This window comes from Podarcis bocagei (genome assembly GCF_964188305.1).
Source record: "Podarcis bocagei genome assembly, chromosome: 13".
Taxonomy (NCBI): domain Eukaryota; kingdom Metazoa; phylum Chordata; class Lepidosauria; order Squamata; family Lacertidae; genus Podarcis; species Podarcis bocagei.
Window position 1 is genome coordinate 37,507,324 of NC_138138.1, and position 20,471 is coordinate 37,527,794.

Sequence of the window (20,471 nt, forward strand, 5' to 3'; positions counted from 1 at the left end):
CTATTGTTTTATGCTGCAAAGTATTATCATAGCTGTCAAGTGTCCCTTATTTGAAGGGACAGTCCCTTATTCCAGTGCCATGTCCCGCTGCTGTCCCTTATTGAAGGACGTCCCTTAAATTTCAAAGGAAGCAGCTCCTCTCCCTCCCTCCCTGCCGGCCAGGGAGGAGGGAGGCTCCAACTGAGTTGCTTGGCTGTGTTGCTCACCCAATAAGAAGTCTAAGAACGACTGGGGGGTGGAGCTTGCATGCCTTGTGTGTGGCTAGTTAATGCAAGCTGAGGAGTTTTTTGAATGCTGGACGCCATTTTGTTGCACGTGCTGCTGCAAACTTTGCAGTGCAAAGCCAGGCCAGGGAGCCATCTTAAGTTGAGGCTGCATAGGCCTTGTGGTGCATGTGATTCAGATTCTATTCAGTTGAACCTCTGGTGTTCTCGAAGCTACCCAGCATGAGTTTGACCAGACTGCAGGAGGACGGGAAGACTGGAGTGCCTGGAACAGGTGAGGCTGCAGGTCCCTTATTTTCAAGGCTGCTGGTCCCTTATTTTCAAGGCTGCCGGTCCCTTATTTTCCAAGGCTGCTGGTCCCTTATTTTCAAATCTGTAAGTTGACAGCTATGAGTATTATCCTAAATTGCATGGGGGGGCTGGGTGTTGTGAACTGTCGAGGTTAGGGTGTCATTCCTCAGGATTTGCTATTGTTGAGACATTTGGGCGATTTCAGCTGGGAACATAAGCAAACATTGGAGCTCTGCTGGATCAGACCAAAGGGGCATCTAGTCCGGCACTCTGTTCTCACGGTGGCCAACCCAATGCCTGTGGGAAGCCATTTACAAAAAGGACCAGAGCACAACAGCAATTCCCCCCCCCCCTTCCAATTGCCAGCAGCTGGCTTTCAGTAGCATCCTGTCTCTGACAGCAAAGGTAGGATGTGGCCACTGGGGCTAGTAGCCACTGCAAGCCTAATCCTCCATCAATTTGTCTAATCATCATTTAAAGCCTTTCGAATTGGTGGCCTAACTACATCCTGTGGGAAGTGAATTCCATCGTTCTAATTATGTGCTGTGTGAACAAGTACTGGCTCAGTTAGAGTGAGCTTGTTGCTGCTGATAAAGGGATGGGGAATCTGTGGCCTCCCAGAAGCTATGGACTCCCAACTCCCACCTGCCCCAGCCAGCAAGGCCAATGGTCAGGGATGTTGGGAGATGGCGACGATGGCAATTTATCACACACACTTCACCCTAAAGTCCCAGGGTGGGAGTTGTGGTCCAATAACACATTGAGGGCCACAGGTTGCCCATTGCTGTCCTAAGTGGTTTGAGACCAGGATACCTGATGGCATGCCTAATGGCATACAAGTGTACATCAACAGGCTGTGTTCATTATCCCATTCTTCACTGTGTCCTGTTGTCTTTGGAAGTGAAACACAGGGCACGGCGTCCTCAGTGGAAGCACTCAACTAGAAAGACCCAGTTGGCTCCTTCAGCTATACTTTTCAAGTGAATTAACTTTTAAAATTTGCTAAGCATTTGGTTCGGGTCTCTCCTGTTTGTGGGTGGCGCTGTGGGTAAAACCTCAGTGCCTAGGACTTGCCGATCGTATGGTCGGCGGTTCGAATCCCCATGGTGGGGTGAGCTCCCATCCTTTGGTCCCAGCTCCTGCCCACCTAGCAGTTCGAAAGCACCCCTAAGTGCAAGTAGATAAATAGGTACCGCTTTATAGTGGGAAGGTAAATGGCGTTTCCGTGTGCTGCGCTGGTGCCGGCTCGCCAGAGCAGCTTCGTCACGCTGGCCACGTGACCCGGAAGTGTCTGCGGACAGCGCTGGCTCCCGGCCTCTTAAGTGAGATGAGCGCACAACCCTAGAGTCGGACACGACTGGCCCGTACGGGCAGGGGTACCTTTACCTTTAAGCATTTGGTTCGGGTCTCTCCTGTTTGTTTGTATCTGTTTTAAAGGTAGTTGTATTCTTTCAATGACTGCAAGCCACCTTGGGAAGTCCTTTTAAATCAGGGCATAAATTATTTTTATAAACCAGCTGTTCCACCTGTAAGGATGTTTCAGTGTGAAGAACTGCTGCTCAGGGCGCCAGCCAAACAGATCTTCTAACAGGATACTTCATTCCATTCCCTCTCTCACGTGGTTTTCCATCTGCTCCATCAGCTAACATTCCCGGCAGAGTCCTCACTGAGTGGCTTTGGGGCTCCCACGCTCTTAGCCTAGGGGTTTCCCCTTTTAAAGTATTTGCTGTACTTCTGCAAAACTTGCGGTTCCTCCAAGCCTGCTAATACTCCTCCCAGACTTGTGCATAGACAATACCATTTTGACTACCTAAGGATTCACTCTCAAGAGAATGGAGTTAGCTCTCAGTACATAGGATCACAGCTGGATCTCTTTAATGAGTTTTGCAAGGGTTTATCTTAATGTATCATCATCACCTGTTTATAATGCTACGCCTCTTAACGTCACTTGTAGACTTTTTTTTTTTTGTATTAAACCACCAGCAACCTAACTAAATAATAATAGCATGTGGACATGGCGTATATGATACCACTTTGAAGTACAAATCCATGGGACTGATTTCAAAGTAAAGATGTGTTCAAATAAATTAATACACCACATTTATCTTATATCAGCCCAGTTTCAATCTCAGCCCAGAGCTCAAGTGCCATTTTAGCCATAGGTTTGGTAAGTGTGGCTAGGCTTATACCTGCCCCCATTCTCAGTCTGCCCTTTGTAAAATGCTAACCATGTACTTTTGCAGAGGACTGGTGTGGAAATAAGCACATTGCTCTGTTAGAAATTAGGAAGTAGGGAGCTGCCTTATATCAAGTCAGACCATCTGACCCATCTACTTATAGATTTCAGGCAGGGATCTTTCTCAGCCCTACCTGGATATGCCGGGGACTAGTTATGTGGATTACAGCCCGTTCCCGTGTAATCTTAGAATAACAGAATTGTAGAGTTAGAAGGGACCATAAGAGTCACCTAGTCAAACCCACTTGGTACAGAAATCTTTTGCCCAACATGGGACCCTGAGATTAAACGTCTCGTGCTCTACTGACTTGAGCTATCACAGTTGCCGGCAACCGAGGAGACAAGGAGAGTCCTGTAAGCTATTTGTGACATGGCACAACCAACTAGCATTGCAAATAATAATGGGGGAAAGACACTGAGGACACCCTTTGGATCCTGGCCACTCTTTTGCAGCTCTTCATAATCCTGTCACTCGCAAGAACCTAGTTGGTACCTAGCTTTGTGGGAGGGCAGCTTTAAGGAGAATGGTAGGTTAGTTCCTTCCCCATTTATAAAGTAAGACTGCTAAGCTTTCCCACTCCTGTATCCCATCTACGTACATGCTGTACTAGTGGTGTATTTATTTAGGCTATGCTTCCCCCCCACCTGCTGGTATTAAAAACCAGAGTGCAGCCTATAATATTATTCTCTTATGAGAAGCTGTGACTTAATATATTGCATTTTAGGGGTGCAGCCAATATTTGGGGTGGCTCATATTGAGGCAAATTCAATATCTTTCCTGCTCCTGTGATTACAGCTGGAGGTGGGGAACAAGCTGGTGATATTCAGAAGGCCAATTTTGAGTAAGGGGCTTCTTGTTGTTAACCCCTAAACTGAAAGATCTGCCACCTTTTCTTCTTCTTTGAAATGGAGACATCATTTTCAACTTTTTAAAGGCATTTGCTAGTAGGAAAAACAAAAACGTGACAGTCTTAGCACCCGAAACAGAAACTTGTTTTTTTTTTTAAATAAAAAAATGCTGAATAGTGAACACAGCAACAGCAGAGTTGTGGGAGATTCAAGCTGTTTGCAATACATTTCGAGTTGTCACAAGCATTTTTTTTAAAGCTCCCCCCACAATCACCCCCGAGAAATTCTTCAGCTGGGACAAGCTTTTCCCATCTTTATCAGCAACTTTTAAAAAATGGGTAGAGTTACAGGTCCTTTGCAGCCAGATACACCAAAACCACCGCCCCTTTTGAACAAATGCTCCCCAAATATGCAACCCAGAGTAGGTTTGTAGAATAGCCAGTTCCCATATGCTGCGGAAGAAAGAAGGCAATTCTTGATCATCTACTTTCCAAAAGGCACTCAAGCCTTCTCGCCTGACTAAGCATCTTTTCCCTAATAACAAGCAGCGGAGAACAGGAAATGGGATTAGTTTTCCCTCAATTAAAAAGGAGATCTCAAGAGCCATCTCAAAACTATGGCTAATGAAGGTAGAACTGCCTGGGTGTGGCTGGGAAGGTAGATTAGCAGATGAATGCTTCTGCAGAACTACGGAGAGGAAGTTACGCAGCAACGGCTTATGAAAGTGTCTTCCTGCTGATCGTGAGGCTTAACAAGCCATGTATCTCATTTCAGAGAGATCTTCTGTTACTGGAGCCTGTTGCCGGATCAGTGAATGGGAGGATAAACACAGGCGTTTCCACCAAGCCTCTCCAATTGAGACAGCTTCCAAGTGCAAGCATGAACATCCAACAGCGTCAAGGGTTCTTCTGGGAAGCCAAGTTACCGGTCCATGCTGTTATCATCAGGCTGACCGTGGAAGCAAAGGCGCAGCAGGGCCTCACAGAAATCCAGCTCCTCCTTTAAAAACAAAATGAAATAAAAAATAAAGGAAGGGAAGAGAGGCAAGCTCTGCTCCTTCTTTAACGGGCTTTCGGTTCTTTAAGTGTTTGCCTTGAACTTGGGCGGGCAGTGGAAAGTCTGACCAACTGCAAATAAAGCGTGTGGTGGCAATGAAATCACGACACAGCTGGCTTTCTCCTTGACAGTGTGGTGTAGTGGTTAGACTGCAGGGGTCGGCAAGGTTTACCTCGTCTGGGCTGGTTCACTCCAGCGGAGATCCCTCCGTGGGCCGGATTGTGTGTGCACTTGAGCACGCGTGCCCGCGATTTCCGGTGTCTGTGTGGACACAATTTCGGGTGCTGCGGAAGTGACTCCCCACAGCAGTTTAGCATAGCGCACGGGGGGCTCCCTGAACGAGCGGCTCGGTTTGGGGGCGGCTCGTGAGCCGGTTAAATGACCCCCGTGGGCTGCTTGTGGCCCATGGGCCTTAGGTTGCCTACCGCTGGTTAGAGTGTCAGACAAGGACCTAGAGACCGAGGGGTCCAAATGCCCACTCAGCCATGAATCTCACTGGGTGACCTCGGGCTAGTCAATTTTTCTCAGCCTAACCAACACCACAGGGCTGTTGAGAAGATGAAATGGAAGGCAGAACTACCACATCTTGAACTCATTGGAGAAGAAAGGCAGGAAATAAACACAGCCAACATATAAATAAGTAAATAAATGCCAAGTGCAGGGTGAATATTTTTACTCCCCCCCCCCCGCATCTTATTTTATAAGGGACTATTCTAATAGGCAACAACACACAGCCCTACCCCCAGTCTGAAATGGTACGGCTAAATAGGAGCTGGACCATCTTGGCTGTGAGTCCTGGAAGACCTGCTCCTTTGCCTTGCAGGCCACTTTCCACCTGGCCTGGGAAGGCAGGACCTGGACTGACTCCAGCTGCAAAGGTTGAGGCTGCAGAACAAACTCTTGGGTCGGGGTATTGTTTAGGGTTGATGTTTTTTTCCATTGGGGTCCTTTGTTGCTGTTACTGATTTTTTTTGTATCTTTATTTTTTAGATCTTATGATTTAACGAGGAAGTTGTTCCATTTGGCTGTGTACTTTTTGAAGGGTTTTATTGTTTGTGACTATTTTAGAGAATTTGTTCACGACGTAAGCCGCCTTGAGCAAGGCCTTAACTACTGAAAGGCGACATGCAAATAAAATGATGTATGTTGACCATTCTGCCTACAATTAACGGGGCTTATTGCGGCTCATGCTTCTGCTCAGCCTTGCTTATGGGCCACCAAAACCATCTTCCTTGGCTTGAGACTACAGCCCATACAGCTTCCTGTGGATAGGAATGTATTCTCAGTCTCAAAGCTTTCTCACCTCAACATGGAGATTTTTTTTTGGAGCTGAACAGGGAAAAGGGGGGGGGCAGGTGTTAGGATTTTTTTATTATTATTTTAAAAATAATTTAATGGCACAGTGAGGTTGTTCCCCATCCCCAACACTTACTCCATTATGCCAATTGTTTAATTATCAAGCTCGGCACAGCCTAATTGCTACGTTCAGGGAAAACTGTCGCTGGCTAACAGCAGGGGTGGGAACTTGTCTGTTGAGAATAAACACAAGACGACATGAAACAGAAGCAAGATGTCCGTCCGACCCCCACCCTCAAATCAAGCTAAAGAAGAGGACTTGGGGGCGGGGGAGATGGCGTTGTGACACAACCGCACTCGGAAATGAATGGCACGGTTCCAGGATCTGTGGCAAGGAAGCCAACTCAAGTTCCGCCCCTCTCCCCACTTCCTTGAGCAGCAGACAGAGAACCTCAGAGACAGCCTAGAGTCTTCCATGTGCAGCCTGTATTCAAATAGAAAGCCACCATCCGCCCGCGATTCTCAATGGGGGCCAAGTGACGTCACTCTATCCTTGGTATCTCTATGGTAAAAGTTCCATACTGCTTGCACTGGAAGAGTGTGTGTTACAGCTTGCTGTACGTTAAAAGAGAATTCTACCTTTGAAGGTGACCCGGAAACTGCAATTAATCCAGAATGCGGCAGCTAGACTGGTGACTGGGAGTGGCCGCGGGGACCACATAACACCGGTCCTGAGAGATCTGCATTGGCTCCCAGTATGTTTCCGAGCACAATTCAAAGTTTTGGTGCTGACCTTTAAAGCCCTAAACGGCCTCGGTCCTTTTATACCTGAAGGAGCGTCTCCATCCCCACCGTTCATCCCGGACACTGAGATCCAGCACCGAGGGCCTTCTGGCGGTTCCCTCATTGCGAGAAGTGAGGTTACAGGGAACCAGAAAGAGGGCCTTCTCGGGAGTGGCGCCCACCCTGTGGAACACCCTCCCTTCAGATGTGAAGGAAATAAGCGCTATCCTATCTTTAAAAGACATCTGAAGGCAGCCCTGTTTAGGGAAGTTTTTAATATTTAATGCTGTACTGGGCGAACTCAGCCAGATGGACGGGGTATAAATAATAAATTATTATAATTATATGAAAATGATGTATAGATGGTATTTGACTCCTACAAGACTAGCGAAAATGTATAAGAATACAACCAACATATGTTGGAAGTGTAAAGTTAAAGAAGGTACATTTCACCATATGTTGCGGACTTGTAAAAACAGGCAAGGCCTACTGGGAAATGATTTATAATGAACTAAGAAAATGCTTAAAATAACTTATAAAAAAAAACAGAGGCCTTTTTATTAGATATAATAGGAGAAGAATTACCGAAGGGTAAGAAAGTACTGTTTATGTATGCGACGAGAGCAGCAAGAATATTATATGCCGAGGGATGGAAAGAAGAGAGAGCCCCATCGAAAGAAGAACGGATAATGAAAATGATGGACTATGCAGAGATGGCAAGGCTGACCGGGAACATCAGGCACCAAGAAGATAACAAATTTAATAGAGAATGGCATAACTTTATAGAATATATTAAAGAACACTGTACGAATCTAAAAACGTTAGCAGGATTGACATAGAACTTGTAATTTAAAATAACAAAGGATAAAAATGAAGTATAATAATTTGGATCAATGTAATCAGATGCAGTTAAAAAAGGAAGATGAATTTTGGAAGCCAAGAGAGGGGTGAAGGGAACCCCATAAAGGTACTGACATGGACTATGGTTTTGTGAAAATAAGTGTGTGTGTGTTTGTATATAAAAAACTCTTTTTTCTTTCTTAAACTTTGAAACTAAAAATAAAAAAATAAAGGAAAAGAATATGTGTGTGTGTGTGTGTGTGTGTGTGTGTGTGTGTGTGTGTGTGTTCTTCAGTTGTGGAACGCCTTGCTTTTTTGCTACTGTGCAACCACACTTCCTTAAGACCCTCCTTACAGAGGCCTTTTCTGACGTGTAGCTCAAGCTCCCATTTCTGTGTGTCACTGTCAGATGTCAAGCGCTTTAATGCTGCTTAATGGATGTGTTGTAAACTGCTTCCTGGGCACTGGGCAAGCTGATAAAAATAAATAAAATAAGCAAGTAAATTCTTCTGGCTGCAGTGCTAGTGCTAATATTAATAAAAACAATGATTATTTATACCTCACCCACCTGGCTGGGTTATTAAACACGAGGCTGATTTAGTACCAGAAAGAACAGAAATGAACAGAAATGGGACTTTACCCCAACCTCTAAATAAATCTGCCGCTTCAGCAATAGGAGGCTGCTTCTTCCTCTCACCACTGGGGGGGGGGGGCTGGGAGCAAACATGCCTCTTATATATCACAGGGCCAGCCTCAGTTGGCTTACTCTCTCGCAGATGGGTTGGGGCAGCGATGGCTGGATTCTGGGGCCCCGAACGGCAGAGAACCCCAAACTTCCTTCTTAAGCTGTTTCTGCATTGTGCTATTATTGGGTGAAGCTGGGGAAACCCACCCAGACGGGCAGGGTATAAATAATAAATTATTATTATTATAAGCTCTACGTGCTGCAAACCGTCTCCAGAAATGCACTTAAATGGGAATAGCCGCACTGCAAGCTTCAGAAAGTTGGCCTTTTAAAAAAGATGCCTAGTGCCCTCTAGTGCCCAGCAAAGTAGAGCGAAGAGAGCGACACACTGCCACCTAGGCAAAGGAGGTGGCGGGAATGCATAGGGCAGGGGTAGGCAACCTAAGGCCCGGGGGCCAAATCTGGCCCAATTGCCTTCTCAATCCAGCCCGCGGATGGTCCGGGAATCAGCATGTTGTTGCAGGAGTAGAATGTATGCTTTTATTTAAAATGCATCTCTGAGTTATTTGTGGGGCACAGGAATTCATTCATTTCCCCCCCAGAAAATATAGTCTGGCCCCCCCACATGGTCTGAGGGATGGTGGACCCTGAAAAAGCTTGCTGACCCGTCATAGGGTTTCATAATTCCAGGCTATTGTGGAATTTCACTTTGCAAAAACCTGGCTTTTCCTTTCTCAGCCTTCCTTCCCCACCCACTTTAAAGTAAATGTTCCAGCCTCCATTGCTGCAGTGTCAGGATGAGGGCCTGGATCTGGCTGGCGGGCCAAATCCTCACCCCTCACGGGCGATTGCTCACCTGTCATCGTTATTACGGCAGGTGACAACTTCAACGGGTGCTGGCTCCCACCTCCCACTTATTTGCAGGTGTGGTTTGGATGCCTACAAACCAACGTTTTTCTTATACAGACCAGGAAGGCAGTTTGCAGAGAGAAAAGGTCAGTTTGCAGGCACTTTTTGAATTGTGGCCACACCTGTGTATGAATAAAACTCCAAAGTGGCGGTTTGTCAGTGCTGATCAGCAAGGTTCGTTTGCCAAGAAACAATCAGGAGTATGATTTTAAGCTCCCATTTTTGCAGCCATGTCTGTACCTGACCCACAGCTGGTGGTTGTTTGTGGAGGAACAGCCTTGTGGGCCAAATTAGGACCCCTGCAGGGCCTGATCAGAGCCTTTGGCTGGGAGTTCCTAACCAATGTTGGAAGAATAAAGCTTGAAACAGCTATCATGCTCAGCCCTGCCCTTCTTCACCCCATAAAACATATTCAGGAAGCTGGAAAACTGTGGCAGCAGAATCATTTATTTTAAACAGGGAATTCGAGTTTCCCCGTTGGAAAAACTCACTGGCAGTCCAGACATTCGCACCAAGTTCATGCCACAGATTGGTGGGAAAGGGAGGGAAAGGAACCCATTTATTTCTGCCTACCTGGAACTCCTCCTGATCCTTCAGTAGCTGGCACCGCTCCTTTAAGAGCTCCTCGAGGGCCAAATCCGGCTCTTGACACTCCCGCACACCCTGAGGAAAATCTGTTACCAGGCTTGAAAGGGAAGGAATGGGAGATTAGAGGTGAGCAAGTGAGACCTGTGAATGTTGTGGATTCCTCTTCACATATCCTGCCTGCCTGCCTGCCAGCCCCTCCATCAGGCCACTCCATTTCATCCCCCACACTTTTCCTTTCCAAGTGACACCCAACATCTCATAGCTACTGAGCATGCTCAGTCCTGATTAGACTGTTTTGCTGCTGTTTCTTTGCCCTATTAAGTTTCATTTCTTCAAAGGTTTTCCTCCTCTTTTAATTTCTGCAAATCTCACATGCTTCCCCCAGCATGCTGATGCTTCCCCACTTGTTTCTTAGTAGACCCACTTTTGGCTGTGCCGCTGCCGGCACGCACTGGTTTGAGTCCGCCAACAGAAGGAGTGACAGGGAAAGTCCTGTAGTCTGAAGCAGTTCAGCCTAAGCTCACGTCTACACCCTCTATAAGAACTAGACTGGAGAACGCTCAGGCTTGTATAACTCACTTCATAAAGGTAAAGGTAAAGGTACCCCTGCCCGTACGGGCCAGTCATGACAGACTCTAGGTTTGTGCGCTCATCTCACTCTATAGGCTGTCCGGAGACACTTCCGGGTCACGTGGTCAGCATGACAAAGCTGCTCTGGCGAGCCAGCACCAGCGCAGCACACGGAAACGCCATTTACCTTCCCGCTAGAAAGCAGTACCTATTTATCTACTTGCACCCGAGGGTGCTTTCGAACTGCTAGGTTGGCAGGCGCTGGGACCGAACGACGGGAGCGCACCCCGCCGCGGGGATTCGAACTGCCGACCATGCGATCGGCAAGTCCTAGGCGCTGAGGTTTTACCCACAGCACCACCCTTGTCCCCAACTCACTTCATACCTCTAGCCTATAACAAGAAACAAAGCTCTCCTTCCCAAATAACTCAATGACACCAGTGCCAAGCATGCCAGTAGCCCTCAATAGATCAGTCAGAAATCCCCCCCAGATCCTGGCTCTCATTCTCTGCAGCCCAGTCCCCTCGATACCTGCACAAGGCTCCCAAGACGTGTTCATGGAAAGTGCTGTGTTCAGACCGGATCAGGGCCACCAGCTGCTGGACCATCCCCATGGAACAGAGAGCCTCTGTGGAGAGAAAGGGGTGGAAAAGCTGAGGAGAGATACGTCTACTTGCAGGAACATGCTGACACCATACTACCTAGGTGGGCAGTATCACAGTCCCTGCCAATGTGGGGCTTCTGAAATGCATCATTGTCAGCCTCCTTCAGCCAAGTGGGCTTGATGAAGGCCTACTTTGGGGACAGCCCAAGATTGGTGGGAGATGGGCATGTCCACTGCGTGCAGCCACAACCATTTCACAAACCAAGCAACAGCTCTTCAAGCCATCCTTCTAAAGTTCTCCTCACGACGTTTCTGAGCACAATTCAAAGTGTTGGTGCTGACCTTTAAAGCCCTAAACAGCCTTGGCCCAGTATACCTGAAGGAGTGTCTCCACCGCCATCGTTCAGCCCGGACACTGAGGTCCAGCTCCGAGGGCCTTCTGGCAGTTCCTTGCGAGAAGTGAGGTTACAGGGAACCAGGCAGAGGGCCTTCTCGGTAGTGGCGCCCGCCCTGTGGAACGCCCTCCTATCAGATGTCAAGGAAATAAGCAACTATCTGACTTTTAGAAGACATCTGAAGGCAATCCTGTATTGGGAGGTTTTTAATGCTTGATGTTTTTATTATGTTTTTAGAAATGCTGTAAGCCGCTCAGAGTGGCTAGGGAAACCCAGCCATATGGATGGGGTATAAATAATGAATTATGATTATGATTATATGATTGTATTATATTATTACCTTTCTGCTCTGGGTGGTTTATGAGGAGGTTCTGTAGGAGAAAGGCAGATTTCACCTTCAGCTTCTGCACATTGCTTTGCATGGCCCTCATGAGGACTGAGAAGCCATCAAGACGTAGGAACTGCTGAAGGCCCGCTTCCTGGGCTCTTACCAAACCTGGCAATGCAACAAGGGGCAGAGAGAAGGGGGGGGGAGAGAGGGAGGGAGAGAGAGAGAGAGATTGGGTTCATTAGCAAAATGCAGTTCACAAAAGTCAGTGAGGCCCCATTAATATGATTTCCATTCACATGTGGGGAAACCCTCAGCTCATTAAGCTCCCAAGCCTGAAATGGTGGCTTGACTCAGAGGTGAGGAAGCTGCCTCCTTGTCCCCCTGACTCCATCTCCCATGAGCCACAGACAGCATGGCCAACAGTGAGGACTGATGGGAACTGTAGTCTGAAGGGCCAGAGCTTCCCTCCGCTGCTTTGGCTCATTTATCTGGTAACATAATAAAACGCTGAGCACATTGCTAATGTAAGGGCTTTGCTATCTCAGACGGCTGGATCAGAAGTGAGATGGACAAACTGCATTTGTCTTTCCCAAGGGGAAAGCTATCATATGGGGTGGGAAGGTCCTGTATCTGACCAGACGAACCATTTGAGGGGAGTGTGCATTTAATCCTCCCACCTCAATGCTTGGTCACTCAAACCACGGTTTACCCTGAATGGAAAATTCAAACCACAGTTTACTCAGCTGAACAGAAAATGCAGGCAGTTGTATTGCTGCAGGACTAATCAATTCACCCTTTCCAACAGGTCAGAACATCCCCGCACTTACAGGAGATGGCAAACAGCGCCTTGATCCGGACGGCCTCGCTGGGATCGTGGTCCAGCAGCTTCAGCAGCTTCCTCATGCAACCCAGCGCCAGGGCCTGCTCCTGCACCTTGGGCACGTTCTGGGCACAGGTGCCCACCAGGTGAGCAGCCCGCCAACGCAGCTCCTGCTCCTCGTGCTCCAGGTACCGGTGTGCTAACAGCCGCATGCCCTCCAGTTTGCAGAAGTCTGGAAGGACAGCAAAGGGGTCAACGGAAAGCAGGCAGCCCAACAGAATGGTAGGATATCTTGCAAACCCACCCACCCAGCACTATGACTTAGCTGTGGCTCACTGGGGTTACAAAGGGTAACTACTTTCCACCGTATAATCTTGGGTTTTCTGTGTAGAACACCCACCACATTAGGAACCGCTGGGTGAAATTTACTCTTTAATTTTATTTCTTTCAACCATTTATATATACCGCTTAACACCATAATCATAAATAGTGGTGCCCTCCCTGTGGGACACCCTCCCAACAGATGACAAGGAGATAAAGAACTATACAACTTTTAGAAGACATCTAAAGGCAGCCCTGTATCAGGAATTTTTCATGTTTTGCGTTTTATTACGCTTTTGTATTTTGCTGGAAGCCACCCAGGGTGACTGGGGAAGCACAGCCAGATGGTAAGGGTATAAATATTAGTATTATTATTAATCTCTAGGCAGTGTACAGTAAGAGTTTAGAAAGATACAGTAAAGATAAAATCTGTTTATATTTTAAAAATCAGAATGTTTACTTAAAAGCCCTGCTGAAATAAAAAGATATTTGCCGGGTGCTGGATAGTCAAGGAAGAACAGGCCTGTCTGATCTCAACTGACTCTCTACAGAATGGGGCCTGCAATATTAATGCATGGTTTCTGGCATCCCAGCCACGAGGGACCCTCAAACCGTGACCCTCCTGAAGCCCTCAGTGAATCAGATCCTTAACGTATCCTGGACCCATGTTGTTAAGAGCCTTGGAAATTAAGAGAATAATCTTGCCACCTCTAATATGCCCCGAAGGACATTTTTCACTTCTTAGATCTTAGCTGAATCTCAATTTCCTAGTGTTTCCACGCCAAATTACTCAAGGTACCCTCTTCCCCACTCTCTTGCACTCTCTCTTTCTCCCTTGTGTGTGCGCGCGCGCACACACACACACACACACACACACACAGAGGAATGGGGCCTTTTCTATACCTGCAGCATTGTCCAAGTTTTCACACAGCTCTGCCAGAAGGTCCAAGGCACTTTCTCTGTTCTCAAGGTCTGAATGCGCTTCCTCTGAACTCTCCCCTCCACGTTCTGCTCCGGGGGTTGATGGCTCCAGCAGCCTCAGACATTCCTTCATCTGTTCCACCTCGTCCACTTGCCCCCGGAAGGCCTCGACCATCGCCTCCTGCAACCACTGTCTCCGCTGCAGAGTGGCATAGGGAACAGAGGTGAATGAATAGGAAACATATTGGGAATTTCATACACATGTGGCCTTCCTCTTCCTGCCAAAAGCTCACTCCTTCCCCCAGAAATAACCTAAATTTTATCTCCTAGCCCCCATATTAGACACAACCTCTCTCCTAGAAGAGTCTTGCTTTTCAGCACCTGCCAGTCTAGTTCCCTGCATACACCACTGAGTTAGGGAAAATTGTGCTTAGAAAATTGGCTTTTGGGTCCTCGCCACTGTTATCAACTCCTCTTGGAGCTGCCAACTTTAGATAGGAGCCAAACTGTATCTCTACAGTGACCCTGTGACCCTCCAGACATTGATGGACTCCAATTCCCATCAGCCCCAGCTGGCATAGCCAATGGGCACAGATGTTGGAAGCTATTATACAGCAATAGCTGACAGGGCTCCTGGTTCCTCAAACTGGTTTCAACAGCGCTTTGACAGGCAGGCAATGCTGTCTTATCTCCATGCCCCTCCAAACGTCAGCTGGTGATTTGTGAATGCTAAGCGCTGCTGTTAGAGGCCAGGAGCAGGCCAGCTTGAGATCTTTTTTTCCTAGCCCCAAGCTAATTCCATGTTGCATGGTGCAATGGTTAAGGCCAGGAATGGACAGTGTGTCTATGTATGAATACACAAACACTTTTTGCAAATTATATTATATATATATATATATAGGGATGCGGGGGCGCTGTGGGTTAAACCACAGAGCCTAGGACTTGCTGATCAGAAGGTCGGCGGTTCGAATCCCCGCGACGGGGTGAGCTCCCATTGCTCGGTCTCTGCTCCTGCCCACCTAGCAGTTCAAAAGCACGTCAAAGTGCAAGTAGATAAATAGGTACCGCTCCAGCAGGAAGGTAAACAGAGTTTCCGTGTGCTGCTCTGGTTCGCCAGAAGCGGCTTAGTCATGCTGGCCATGTGACCCGGAAGCTGTACGCTGGCTCCCTCGGCCTATAAAGTGAGATGAGCACCGCAACCCCGGAGTCGGTCACGACTGGACCTCATGGCCTTTACCTTTACTATATATATATTATTATACATATTTGAGATTTGTATGGTTTTTATTTCTAGCTTCAAAGCATTAGTTGCAGGAACTTAGTAATGCAATGGCAATGCAGGGAAAATATTTGGATAATAGCTCCTAGGCTGCTTCTGATCCAACCTGCTCTGCACCTTGCTAGATAATCTTGGTATTAGCTTCCACAATCAACACTAGCTGTAACGCACCAGGATCGCAGGACAGCACCTTCCTCAAACTCACTCCCCAGATCTAACAACCATTTGACCTCACCACCACCCCTCCTATAAAAGCCAAGCCACACACCTCATCAGACATGGGCTCCATCGGGGCAGGTTCAGCGTTCCCTGCAGTGACCGCCATCTGCAGCAAGCCCTGGAGGTTGCGGGGCGGTTCGCGAGGTGGCTGGTTCCCACCGGCACCTCCTTCAGCCATGGTTGGGGAATGCCGTTCCAGTCAGTAGGCAATTCACAAAGCTTTAAAGAAAAAGGAGAGAGAATGAGAAACAAGCATGCCTGAGAAAGCAGGGGGTCAGCCTACCTGCCCAAGTTCATCCTGCCAAGACACTTACCAGGTATGTCTTGGCTCCAGCTCTACTTTTTTGCAAACACCATTACTATACTGATAAATGGGACCTGCAACGAAGTTTTGCAGCGTGGAGTGCTCCCGTTCAGGGTTCCAGCCAGGGTACGCCATTCAGTCCCTACGCACCCAAAAATCAGCCAGCATTTCATGGCACTAAGCATGTTCAGTCCTCTCAATGGGCTGCTTTTGAGGTTTCCCCACACTTAGGGTTCCTCCCCCCACCCCAAAATTTGTTTGGGGTTTCTCCAAATCTGTTAATGTCTGTTATTATTTAAATTTCTATCTTGCCCTTCCTCCCAGAGGACCATTTTGGCCACCTAAAGATCCAGACTTGGAGAATGAGCATACTGTTAGTACATACAGGATTTAGGCTTCCACATTTCCAGACTCACATTGGGAATTCTGCTGCTACCCTCCAGTTCCAGGTTTCCATTTAAACCTGAAAATGCAGAAGTGGCTGGATAATGCCCTGGAGGTTTTGTGGGGTTCTCTTTCCCCAGCTCCAAGATTGAAGAAGGCTGGGGCTTGCTTGGAAACTGGTCTGCCAAGGAACCTGGAGCAATTTGGCCATGCAGCAATAAACTGTCAAGTACCCTGCCATCCTTTCCCAAAAGAAAGGGTGGATTCACAACAAGGGCAGAGGTAGCCACAACTTTTGGCTTGGTTATCGAGACCACGCCAAAAATCAAACAGTTCTGAATTTATTTACAGAATACCTTCAAAGCACAGCCTAAAAGTCAAGACAGAGGGAGAAAGATGGAGGCAAGGGTAAACGCCACATCAAGATACCAAGGGGGGATAACCCCACCTTTCCATTTCCCACTGTTTATAGCGCACCACCTTTCTCCCACTGGATGCTAGCTCATTTGCATCACTTGGGAGATGGTCTGGGAGAGGCCAAAAACAGAATATATCTAGCATCCAGAGTCCCCTCACAGAGCAACGAATCTCAGAAGAATAGAAGAAGAATCGATTGATAGACCACTTTAGGAATTGTTGGTTCTGTGAGGTGGTTGGGGATCTCTTAACAATTCACGGCATCCTTAACAAAGTACAGTTCCCTTGATTCTTTTGGAGAAAACAAAGCCTCTTTAAAGCGATGTAACACTTCTATAAATGTATTGTGTAGTTGGGGCCTTGGCCTGACCCAACAGGGCTCTTCCTTAAGGATGGTCACTCTACTCCACCAGCCAGATGCTTCCATAGGAACACAGGAAACTGTATAGTATCAGTGGTCAGGCCACCGGTCCATCTAACTCAGCAATGTCTACACTGACTGGCAGCAGACCTCCAGGATTTCAGACACGGGTCTTTCTCCCAACCCTGCCAGGAGAATCCAGGGATTGAACCTTGGCAGACCCTTCTTCCCCTTCCAGCAAGCCCACTCGCCAAGGCTCAAAAGCCGCTAGCCCAGTCCCAGAGTTTCCATCCTACCTTCTCCCCACACTTTTTTTTTAAAAAAAGTTTTGAATTAAGTTTTACAATTTTATCATCATCACAATCAACATTATCTCAAAAACAAAATAGAATATAAATGCCCCCGGCTCCCCCCCCCCCGACTTCCCTCAACTTCCTTTTCTGGTACTTTGAGTGTTTGCTTCCCCTGCTTATTTTATTCTTAATATTGCAATCTTAAACTTGAATGTTATTATATTAACATTTTTATACCATACTTGTTTTCATATTTCCTCTTCCACTTTGTTATTTTCCAGTTTTTACAGCTTGATTTCTATGTTGCTGGTTGTAATTGTTTACTCAAACCCTGCTAGTGAGTCCACTTCTTTCTGTAAACACAGCATACATGGTTCCCAGTCTTTTTAAAAGTCTCTATTGTCTTTGTCTCACCTTCTCCCCACACGTAACCAAGCTGCTTTTCATTTTTCTAAAAAAAATAAATCAGGTGTCTGGGGCGAGGGGGAGAATCTCCCCATTTCCCCCCCCCCCCGGTAAACTTCTCCCCCGCCCTCCCTTTTGCCTCCCCTCCTCCAAGCCTCACCCACCGCAAAGGGCGGCCCATTCCCTCCTCTAGCCAAAACTGCTCCCTCCCGCCCCCTGCTCGCCCCTTCGCCCCCTGGCGCTGCCCTCCGAGGCGCCCCTTCCCCCGCCACCCCTCTCACCCCGCAGGTAGCGGCGGCGGATCCAGGCTCAGCTTCTGGAAGCGGCCATCTGCGACCACGTGGAGAGGAAAGGGAGGAGAGCAGCGTCCTCTGAACCGGGGAAGCGAGGCGGCCCCTGGCGGCCGAGCGAGGGGATCGCGCGAGGAAGAGATCCCGCAACCGGCTCTCAAATGCTCGGAAGCGCTTTTCGCCGGTGATGCGAAGCGTCAGTCGCTCGGCGGGTTGTTGCTTTTTGCCCGCCCCCCCCCCGGCATAAAACGACTGCGGGGGAATTTGTGCGCCCTAAAAACGAGAAAGGATAGGCACATAGCTGCCAACTTTTCCCTTTTCTTGCGAGGAATCCTATTCGGAATAAGGGGATTTCCCCTTAAAAAAGGGAAACCTGGACAACTATGGATGGGCAAAGCGCTTTCTGAGAGCGGGTCCCCAAATGTGCACGCGCGCCTGTTCAAAAACGCGGGGGCTAGCCAGGGGGGTTTTGGGGGGGTTGCCCCCGGGGTTTTCAGTCACGCCCCCAGCTAACTTGGCCTCCCACCGAAAAGGCAACAGTTCTTCGGACATATTAAGTAATGGGAGGATGAGGACCAGTCATGTGATTTAGAATAATACAGCATCAGCTCAGGAAAGCCAGAAGTTTTGAAGGGAGGGGCAGCTGCCCCCCCATCAATAAAGATACATAGCAAACTGAGGTTCTGCCCCCCTAATAAAAGGCCTGCCCCCCCAAAAAAAAATCCTGAAGTGATTTTGGATCTTCTGTAATACAGTGCCCTAAGGAAGACCAAACTCTGGCAACCCCGAGTGGATCTTCTCCAGGGCTTTTTTTCCCTCGCTGGAACTCGGTTCTAGCATCTCTCAGGTGGGCCCCATTTCCATCAGAAGAGAACATGGCAGCCATTTGTGGTGAGTTCCAGCATGGATCTTCTCAATTGTGGATCTCGATTTTGCAGCCCCTTGGCTTGACACCCTGTGTGGCAGAACTGCCTGCACCACCCTAAATCTGGAGCTGACTTAAGAGCCCTGCTTGTTCAGGTCAAAGGCCCATTTAGTCCAGCATCCAGTTCTCACAGTTGCCAAGCCCACAAGGGAAACATGCGTGCAAAAGTGTGTTCTCCCCACTTGTGATTCCCAGCATCTGGGATTTAGAGGCTTACTATCTCCGATAGTAGAGATGGAACGTAGCCAATCATGGTTAGCAGCCATTAGTAAATTTATCCTCTCTGAATTTGCCTAATCCTCCTTTCAAGCCACCCCAAGGCCGCTTACATGCGATAGCTTTAAAGCACATTCAAAGCACGTTTCCCCGCCTCAAATAATTATGGGTGCTGTAGTTTTTTTTTAAGGGCAGCTGGGAATTGTAATTCTGTGGGTAGTCAACTATAGGGCCCATAATTCTTTGAGGGAAAGAATAGGTTTCAATTCTGCTATACAGTGGTACCTTGGTTCTCAAACGACTTGGTACTTAAATGCCAAAAACCCGGAAGTAAGTGTTCTGGTTTCCGAATGTTTTTTGGAAGCTGAACGTCCGATGCGGCTGTTGGCTATTGTTTCTGGGGCGCCTGCTCCAATCAGAAACTGCGCCTTGGTTTTCGAACATTTCGGAAGTCAAACGGATTAAGTTTGGCGTTTTTTCTTTTGCTTTTTTTTTTGCATTTTTGTGACTGTGTGAAACCCAGTTCAGGACTGATTGATTGTGTGACTGCGGAAATGGATAAAAGCTCCCCACCCAAACAATGACTATAATTTAATTTTAATTTGTATCATCTACAGTACTGTCTTACTTATTTTATAGTACAGTACATTGATTATTGCTTTCATTTTATGGATCAAAGGTCTTGTTAGATAGTAAAATTCATGTTAAATTGCTGTTTTAGGGGTTGTTTTTAAAAGTCTGGAACGGATTAATCTGTTTTGCATTACTTTCTATGTGAAAGCATGCCTTGGTTTTGGAACGCTTTTGTTTTAGAACGGACTTCCGGAACGAATTAAGTTTGAGAACCAAGCTACCACTGTAAAGGCAATTCTGCTATGAACTGTACACAGCTGGCGTCACTACATCTTGTGGGAGTGAGTTCCATAGTTTTAACTGCATTGTGTGGGAAAGTAGTACTTTACCCTGACTCTTCCAATAGGCCATGTGTATGACTTAGCTTCTTCCAAATACTGTAAGACAGCTTTGCTGTGTTACCCTCCTGCTCATCCTGCCTCAGATGGCACCTCTGATCCTGTAGTAAAGGATGTGGTTGAATTGCTTTCCTTTGGTTTCTCAGGGCAGACATACATTACTCTGTAACAGTAAAGCCTTCTGTAGAAACTAGCTGGGTTTTCAGGTTATTTTACCTGAAACTGAGGTAAGTTACCCATAGGCACATTAATAATAGAGAATAGGCACATTATCCTATCCAACTGAGATCTCCAAACTAAAATTCAGATCTTCATCATCATCTCAATTTCTTAGACACCTTCTAGAAAATAAACAAATAAATCTAGGTGACTTACAAGCAGTAGGGAGCATACAGTGGTACCTTGGTTTAAGAACAGCTTTGTATATGAACAACTTGGATTAAGAACATTGCAAACGCTGAAGTAGGTGTTTTGGTTTGTGAACTTTGCCTTGGAATCAGAACATGTTTCGCTTCCTGTTGAGTGTGTTCCATTTGTAAATTGAGTCCCCCCGCTGCTATGGGAAAGCATGCCTTGGTTTAAGAACACTTTGGTTTAAGAACGGACTTCCAGAATGGATTAAGTTCGTAAACCAAGGTACCACTGTACACAATTTTAAACATAACCATAGCAACCAGTGAAGCTTACA

The 20,471-nt window shown here is 47.3% G+C and overlaps 1 protein-coding gene and 1 long non-coding RNA gene across 3 annotated transcripts; one reads left to right on the top strand and one right to left on the bottom strand.

Annotated features, from left to right (window-relative positions):
- The first annotated feature begins 1,973 nt into the window (after nucleotides 1-1,973).
- LOC308571565 lies at nucleotides 1,974-4,647 on the top strand. Its single transcript, XR_014001522.1, has 2 exons — nucleotides 1,974-3,278; nucleotides 4,375-4,647. It is a non-coding gene; the product is annotated as an uncharacterized lncRNA (long non-coding RNA).
- Nucleotides 3,723-17,786, bottom strand: HSPBP1 (HSPA (Hsp70) binding protein 1). 2 transcript variants are annotated; one of them, XM_081167150.1, is made up of 8 exons: nucleotides 17,654-17,786; nucleotides 15,267-15,436; nucleotides 13,702-13,918; nucleotides 12,485-12,709; nucleotides 11,667-11,822; nucleotides 10,859-10,955; nucleotides 9,743-9,854; nucleotides 3,723-4,599 (listed from the first exon to the last, which is right to left on the bottom strand). In XM_081167150.1, the coding sequence occupies exons 2-8, from the start codon at nucleotides 15,393-15,395 to the stop codon at nucleotides 4,522-4,524; spliced, it is 1,014 nt and encodes a 337-aa protein (XP_081023276.1). In that variant the 5' UTR covers nucleotides 15,396-15,436; nucleotides 17,654-17,786; the 3' UTR covers nucleotides 3,723-4,521. The 2 variants fall into 2 exon arrangements, with proteins under 2 accessions (XP_081023276.1, XP_081023275.1); XM_081167149.1 differs by having other exon boundaries at nucleotides 17,663-17,782.
- Between the last annotated feature and the right edge of the window lie 2,685 nt (nucleotides 17,787-20,471).